Source organism: Phocoena phocoena, chromosome 3 (genome assembly GCF_963924675.1).
Source record: "Phocoena phocoena chromosome 3, mPhoPho1.1, whole genome shotgun sequence".
Classification (NCBI taxonomy): domain Eukaryota; kingdom Metazoa; phylum Chordata; class Mammalia; order Artiodactyla; family Phocoenidae; genus Phocoena; species Phocoena phocoena.
In genome coordinates this window covers 170,430,920-170,438,705 of record NC_089221.1, presented here as the reverse complement: position 1 = coordinate 170,438,705, position 7,786 = coordinate 170,430,920, and the positions used below count along the sequence as shown (strand labels likewise).

The following is a 7,786-nucleotide window of genomic DNA, read 5'->3' as shown; positions in this document are numbered from 1 at the left end:
ATGGCCTTTAATGGAGCAGAGAATGAAAGAGAACAGGCCACCTTCATAAACCTCTACCTGTCCAGTTCGGGTGTAGGACAAAGAAGACTACCCATGATGACCTAAAAAGGCTAAAAATCCTCCTCTCTCCGTGTGAAGCTGGGTTTTCTTCCTATATATCAACCGAGACAACTATAGAAATGGGCTGAATGACAAGCATATGTGAGAATCCTTCTAAACCAGATATTAAAGAGACTTGCAAAAATGTAGAATATCACTCTTTTACCTAAATTTTTTTTTTTAATTTCAACAAGATGAATTTATTATCTGACATTTCTGGAGGTGAGGAGTCTGACACGGGTCTCACGGGGCTAAGATCAAGATGTGGGCAGGTGGGCTTCCCTGGTGGAGCAGTGGTTGAGAGTCCGCCTGCCGATGCAGGGAACATGGGTTCGTGCCCTGGTCCGGGAAGATCCCACATGCCGCAGAGCGGCTGGGCCCGTGAGCCACGGCCGCTGAGCCTGCGCGTCCGTAGCCTGTGTTCGGCAACGGGAGAGGCCACAACAGTGAAAGGCCCGTGCACCGCAAAAAAAAAAAAAAAGATGTGGGCAGGGCTGGTTCCTTCCGGAGGCTGCACGGGAGCATCAGTTCCCGCCTTTTCCAGCTTCTAGAGGTGCCGCATCCTTGGCTCACAGCCCCATCCTCCATCCTCACAGGCAGCAGAGGGGTATCTTTCTGAACCTTCTGCTGTAGCTACATGTCCCTTCCCTGTGATTGTAGCTGGAAAGGTTCTCAGGTTTTTTTGTTGTTAATTGAGGTGAAATTCACATAATACACAACTAGCCATTATTGTAAAGTATACGATTCAGTGACATTTAGTGCATTCACAATGCTGTGCAACCATCACCTCTAATTCCAGAACATTCTCATCACCCCAGAAGAACACCATATAAGTAATCACTCCCTATTTTCCCTCTCCCAGCCCCTGACAACCAGGAACCCACTCTCTGTGTCTGTGGATCTGCCTGTTCTGAACGTTTCCCGTCAATGGAATCACACCCTGTGTGTCCTTCTGTGTCTGGCTTCTCTCACTGGGCATCGTGTTCTCAAGGTCCATCCATGTTGCAGCGACTGTCAGTGCTTCACCCCTTTTCACGGCTGAATAATATTCCATGTGTGGATGGAACACAGTTTGTGTATCCATCATCTGTGGATGGACACTTGAGTTGTTTCTACCTTTTGGCGCCTGTGAATTATGCTGCTGTAAACATTCATGTACAAGCTTCTGTGGGCACATATGTTTTCATTTCTCTTGGGTAGACACTTTGAAGTGAAATTGGGTCATAAAACCGTTAACTGTTTTCCACAGCGACTGTCCCATTTTCCATCCCCACCAGCAACACACAGGGTCGCCGTATCTCCCCATTCTCACCAACACTCTTTATCGTCCATCTCTTTGACTATGGCCACCCTAGTAGGCGTGAGTGTTCTCTCACTGTGGTTTTGATTTGCATTTCCCTGAGAATCAGTGATGCTGAGCATCTTTTCATGTGTTTGTTGGCCGTGAGTATATCTTCTTTGGAGAAACGTCGAGTCAGATTCTTTGCCCATTTTTAAATTGGGTCGTTTGTCTTTTTGTTGTTGACTTGTAAGAGTTCTTTATATATTCTGGCTAGTAACCCCTTACCATATATCAATATATGACTTGTAAAAATTTTCTTCCACACCCTGCTTTGTCTTTTCACTTCCTTAATAACATCGTTCAATGCACAAGACATTTTTAATTTGATCAAGCCCACTCCCTTTTTTTATTTTAAAAAATGTTATTATTTTTCATTAAAAATATTATATTTGGGGCTTCCCTGGTGGCGCAGTGGTTAAGAATCCGCCTGCCAATGCAGGGGACACAGGTTCGATCCCTGGTCCGCGAAGATCCCACACACCGTGGAGCAACTAAGCCCGTGCGCCACAACTACTGAGCCCTTGTGCCACAACTACTGAAGTCTGCGTGCCTACAGCCCATGCTCTACAACAAGAGAAGCCACCGCAATAAGAAGCACGTGCACTGCAACAAAGAGTAGCCCCCGCTCCGCGCAACTAGAGAAAGCCCGTGTGCAGCGACGAAGACCCAACACAGCCGAACATAAATAAATTAAAAATATATGTATTATGTTTATGTGACCATGTAGTGATCAGTTGTCTTTTTTTTTTTTTAGTTGCAGCATGTGAACTCTTAGTTGCAGCATGCGGGATCTAGTTCCCCCACCAGGGATGGAACCCAGGCCCCCTGCATTGGGAATGTGGAGTCTTACCCACTGGACCACAAGGGAAGACACTGGTTGTCATTTTTTAAAGTTAACAAACCTTTAATTTTTCTCAGTTTTAATGTATAACGTGGTAAGTATTATCCATGACGATAATCCGTTTAAACAAAAGCTCCCCGGGGCTTCAGTCCTTTTCAAGAGTGGAAAAGGGGTCCTGAAACCAAAAGGTCTCCTCTGGTGGGGAGGCGGGGTGGGGCATGTGGTCCCATCTGGTCAGTAAGGGGGCGGGGATCAGCAGGGCCCTGCCTACCCCACCCCCTAGCTGCTGAGAGGCCTGAAGCCAAACGCAGTGACGCTAGCTCCCACGTGGGCGTCCGCTGAACAGCCACTGGTGTCACGCTGAGATTTCCTGGCGGCCAGGGTCACGAGAACAAAGCTTAAGTTCATCTTGGCATCAACCCCCTTGGAAAAGGAAGTCCCCTGTCGTGTGGTACCTCTGGGACTGGCCCGCTGCTGTCGCTGGAGACGGGGAAGGGGGGGTGAGCTCCTTTTTTCAGCCCCCAGAACCGGCCTTAATGTCAGGGTCAGGCGAGGGTACACACCGGGCTGGATATTTTTAGGGAGGGAGGAGGTGTGGCTGGTTATCTGCCCCGTGGGCAGTCTGGCTAGGAGGGGGCAGGCGGGGAGGAGGGGGGAAGAGGCAGCGGGGTGACTTCCACCCGCACCCCCCTGCCCGGCCGACCCGTGACTAATTTAGGCAAAAGACAGCGTGGAGCTATTTCCATCCAGTGGGAACAGGTGCGGCGCCCCCAGCGCTCCCCGCCCAACACTTCATCGCGCCGCCGGCCGCGCTCCCCATAGGCCGTGGGCCGCCTCCCTGGGGGCGGCCTCCGGGCTGCTCCAGCCTATAAAGGCGCAGGGTTTTCTCAATGAAGCCGGGACGCACTGCGGGGTCGGGCCCAGCCGGGTACCAGGGAGTCGGGAGTTGGCCTGCCAACCGCGGTCCCCGCCGCCCCTCCGCGCGGAGATGAAGTACATTGTGGGCATCGGAGGGTGAGCGTCCAGGGCCCCGGGCGGACCGCCCCGCGGGGGCAAAGGTGCCGAGCTCTCGGGAGAGGCCGGCCGGGTGCTCTCCTGTGCGGGCCGAGGTGGCCTGGGCAGGAGGCCGGGGAATGAATGGAGGGCTGCCTGGCGACTGGTGTCTCAGGGACCCGATGCCCAAGGTCGGAGTGCGGGGAGGGGTCTCTGCCTTCTGTTCGGCACAGGGCCGGGCGCGGGGCCCAATAAAAAATTCCAAATGTAAGTCACTTCCCCATGCCGCACCCCTGACTAGATTCAGGGGGGCATAGAAGACTTTATAAAGCCCAGGCCGACCTTCCTTAAGGCGCGCGGGGGAGGGGAGGGCGAAGGGGAGGAAGGTGGGGAAACTCCGACCCCAGGGAGGCACGTGGGCAGGTGCTGCGGGGTCCCCAGAATGGCACTCCCCTGACTGTGTGGCACCTGCCTTTGCAGCCACTTCTGCTGACCCCAGGCAGGGGCCTTGCCTTCCCGGAGATTTATTACCAGTAACCAGGCCTTTTTAAGATGATGCTCGGGAAGCATTTAGCATAAGCAGGGCTGGCTTGGCGCTTCCACCTGAGAGGTCGCCCTGGGTCCTCCCCCTCTTGGTTTAATGCTCCATCACCCTCTTGAAATTCCTAATAGAGACCAGGGCCCTCCATTTCTGCACGTTCTGTAGCCGGCCCTGAGAGCACGGTGTGTCTTTCAGCAACAAGTCAAATTAACATCAGGCATGTTCTAACCTGCTCCCCTTAATGTATGGGGGTCACCTTTCCCATTGGCCCTTTTAAAAGGCTGCAGGTCCCCCCCTTCCACACCCAGCTTTCCACCCCTGATTCCTAGGAGAGGGACAACCAGGTCAAGGGGACACTCATTCCCAGAAAGGCCTGACAGCCAGCCTTCTCTGTCCTTCAGCGGCCCCAGTCCAGAGTCCTTAGGGTGACCATCCGTCCTGCTCTTCCTGGGACTGAAGGGTCCCCAGGATTTGGGACTTTGAGCACTAAAACCAGAGACGTCCCGGGTACACCAGGATGAGGTGGTCACCCGGCTTTGCCCATTCCTTTTTTTAATAATCCTTTCCCTTTGTCATAAGGTGATTATGTCTTCCCGGTTTTGCAGTGAACTGCCGGTTTTCCTATCACAAATATCTTTTTCTCCCCCAGTCTGCACTTGCTTTAACAATTTGGCTTTTTTTAAAGCCCTGCTGAGGCTAAGTCACACGTGGGCCTCAGTTTCCTCGAGCTCCGGACACCACCTCCTGGGTTTGCAGTAACACTGGATGAGTCTGAACACAGAAAACAGTGCTTCCATGACCCCAGCCAAGGCTGTGTTCGCTTTTTTGGTTGTTTGTTTTCATACCCTCTGCCCCCTTTCTCTGTTTCGTCAGGCAGGTGAGCACAGGCCTGTGCCTGGCCCCAGCGGGCAGTGGGCAGTAGTGGGCCAGGCAGCCCAGATCGGCTGATTAGAAAGCCTCCTCTGACCTAACGTGAATAGAAATACCCTCTTAGCTCTACTGTTTTACAGGCCTGTGTTTGTTTTGCTTTGTTTTGTTTTTGGCCACGCAGCTTGGCTTGCGGGATCTTAGTTCCCAACCAGGGATCGAATCACGCCCCCTGCAGTGGAAGTGCAGCGTCCTAACCACTGAACCACCAGGAAAGTCCCTACAGGCCTGTGTTTTAGATTTGAGTCTGATCCTGGGGGCCCCTCAGAGCCAGAGAGATCCAGAGAGGGGACCCAGGCAGCCTCACGTGTATGCTCTCTCCACAGCATGACCAACGGCGGCAAGACCACACTGACCAACAGCCTCCTTAAGTCACTGCCCAACTGCTGTGTGATCCACCAGGATGACTTCTTCAAGGTAGCTGCCCCGGCTGGGGACAGGGGGTGGCTGCCCCGAGAAGGAGACTCAGGGGAGCAGACCCCTCCCGGGGCACCCTGGGCTAACCCGAGTTGGGAGATCGAGGGACTGGCGATCTCGGTTACTGAGCACCTACTGCGTGCCTGGCACGTTCTCACGGCACACCCGTTCCCCATGGGACAGATGGGGAAACTGCGGTTCCCAGAGGGTGCCTGCCACCTGGGTGGTACCCTTTATCCTCTGCAACTCCACTTTCCCATCTGCAGAATGGGCTCTGAGCCTGCCCTTGATGCTTTGTGGAGGGTGAGGGGGTAACTAGATCATAGATGCAAAATCCCCCCGCCCCTGGTCCCAACAGTCACAAGGTTGGGGAGGGGTTCTGAAGGCCAGCCTGGAGCCACCCACCCCCGCCTGGGACCTCGAAGCCTATGACTATCAGCTGCAGGGGGCCGAGGCAGGCAGGGGCACCCAGACCCTCACTGGGGGCTCTCCAGGCGCTGTCACCCCAGGGTGGGGTAAGGTGGGAAGGCGGGCACTGAGCCCGCGGCTTGGGCTCCTCTGTTTCAGCCCCAAGACCAAATAGCAGTTGGGGAGGACGGCTTCAAACAGTGGGACGGTAAGGACGGACGGCAGCCCCGCGCCCCCTGCCCTCACTGCCCCATGGCCCCCACCCCACCAACACTCGCTTTCCCGCCCCCAGTGCTGGAGTCCCTGGACATGGAGGCCATGCTGAGCACCGTGCAGGCCTGGATGATCAGCCCCCGGAAGTTCGCCCGTGCCCACGGGGTCAGTGTCCAGCTGGACGCTTCAGACACCCACATCCTCATTCTGGAAGGCTTCCTTCTCTACAGCTACAAGTGAGCGTCTCCAAGTCTGGACCCCGGACAATCCGGGCCCTCCCAGGTCACCAAGTCTCTATTTTGACAGACAACCTTGCTGGGTGACCCTGGGCAGGACATCGTACCTCTCTGGGCCCATCCAAATTGGGAGAGAGGGAGGATTCCATCCTCAGGGTGGGGGGCTAATGCGGGCATAGTAGGAGGCTGGCCGATGCTGGTCCCCTCACTCATCCCTAACCAAATCAGCCCAGACAAACCGCACCCCCCCCACAACCAGTCCTCATCACCCAGGAATGTCCCTGGAGGCCAAGGCCATGGGGGGTTGTGTCCTTTGACCCACGGGCGCTGACCGGGTCCCCTACCCCTGCCAGGCCCCTGGTGGACTTGTATAGCCGACGGTACTTCCTGACCGTCCCGTACGAAGAGTGCAAGTGGAGGAGAAGGTGAGCCTGGGGGCCCTGTCTGCATTCCCAGGTGGGACCAGGAAACTGGGTAATGCCTGCTGGACATGGCCACCCTGAAGCTGCAGGCTGACGGGCAGTAGGCACCTGGGTGGTCAGTGCTGGGTTCCAGAGGCCCATAGCCTGAGGCCTGGAGAGCGTGGCCCACCCATGCCCTACCCTGGGCATCTCCCAGGCCCACCGGGGAAAATGCTGGAAGTTGGGGCACACAGGCCCCAGCACAGGGCCCCTGAATCAGTGGTGCCACCCCAACCTAGTTCCCTCACCCCAGGCTCTGCTTGTGGCACAACCCTTGGGCGACATGGGTGGTGCTCATTCTTGCCCATCTCCCTCCCCAGTACTCGACGCTACATGGTCCCCGACCCCCCCGGCCTCTTCGATGGCCACGTGTGGCCTATGTTCCAGAAGTATAAGCGGGAGATGGAGGCCAATGGCGTGGAAGTGGGTAAGTCCCTGAGTAAGATGAGGCCAGCTCCTCCCCACTGGGACCATTTGGGAAACCTGAAAGTCCCTCCTCGAGTCTCACCACCAGTCTCTCTCACTTTGGGCCCCAGAGGCTGGTCTGTTCCCGCAGGCTGACTCTGCAGGCCAGCTTCCTCCTGACCTGCAGTCCTCTAGTCCTCTGTGAGCTGGCCACCCGCCTCCTGGCAGCAGCCCCAGTGACCCGGGCCACGGTTGGGCCCCCAGGGCCCCTGAATGTGGCCTTTCTGATTTCAGTGTACCTGGACGGCATGAAGTCCCGCGAGGAGCTCTTCCACCAAGTCCTGGAAGACATTCAGAACTCACTTCTGAACCGCTCCTAGGTGTGGCTGGAGAGGAGGGGCCCAGCCCCCAATGCAGGGACCCAGACACAATTCCGGCCACAGTACGGCCAGGCTGGCGGCATCCCAGCCAGACACTGCGTGACCATTTCCCTTTGGGGAAGTCTGTACATATGAGAGTGGAGGCCCCACTCACAGCCCAGCATCTCAGGGCCCAGGCATTCTGTCCCGAGATGCTTCTGTAACCTCGATGGCGGCTTACGTATTAAACCTGATCCTGTTTTTTAATCATTGGGGTCTAGCCTGTTGTGTTCGAGGTGCTGAGAGGGACCCTCCTGCCCCATCTCCTTGGTGCATTGGTGGCATGTGGGGGGGGAGGCGACACCAAGGGCTCTGGGCAGTTACAGTCTCCACCTGTTGGATCCATGGCAATGTGACCCTGGGTGGCTGCTTGAGGGTCTTTGGGTCTAGCTTCCTCAAAAGGGAAATTTCCTGCCAGCTTTCAGAAAACAGCGCAGCATGGCCCAGAGCAGGGGCTGGGAGGTCAGCCAAGCCTGAGGGTGCC

At 55.9% G+C, this 7,786-nt stretch overlaps 1 protein-coding gene across 3 annotated transcripts; it reads left to right on the top strand.

The window, feature by feature from the left end:
• Window positions 1-3,186: 3,186 nt before the first annotated feature.
• Window positions 3,187-7,509, top strand: NMRK2 (nicotinamide riboside kinase 2). 3 transcript variants are annotated; one of them, XM_065874496.1, is made up of 7 exons: window positions 3,187-3,296; window positions 5,070-5,160; window positions 5,728-5,776; window positions 5,861-6,017; window positions 6,371-6,442; window positions 6,799-6,905; window positions 7,178-7,509. In XM_065874496.1, exons 1-7 carry the CDS (start codon window positions 3,271-3,273, stop codon window positions 7,261-7,263), a joined length of 588 nt encoding a protein of 195 aa, XP_065730568.1. In that variant the 5' UTR covers window positions 3,187-3,270; the 3' UTR covers window positions 7,264-7,509. The 3 variants fall into 3 exon arrangements, with proteins under 3 accessions (XP_065730568.1, XP_065730567.1, XP_065730569.1); XM_065874495.1 differs by having other exon boundaries at window positions 3,271-3,296; window positions 5,701-5,776; window positions 7,178-7,263; XM_065874497.1 differs by lacking the exon at window positions 6,371-6,442 and having other exon boundaries at window positions 3,271-3,296; window positions 7,178-7,263.
• Window positions 7,510-7,786: the final 277 nt, after the last annotated feature.

Excerpts from the sequence above, each read along its gene's own strand:
- NMRK2 (XM_065874495.1), top strand. The coding sequence starts at position 3,271 with ATGAAGTACATTGTGGGCATCGGAGG. Across the intron at positions 3,297-5,069 it reads TACATTGTGGGCATCGGAGG|CATGACCAACGGCGGCAAGA; the intron begins GTGAGCGTCCAG and ends CTCTCTCCACAG. Across the intron at positions 6,443-6,798 it reads GAGTGCAAGTGGAGGAGAAG|TACTCGACGCTACATGGTCC; the intron begins GTGAGCCTGGGG and ends CTCCCTCCCCAG.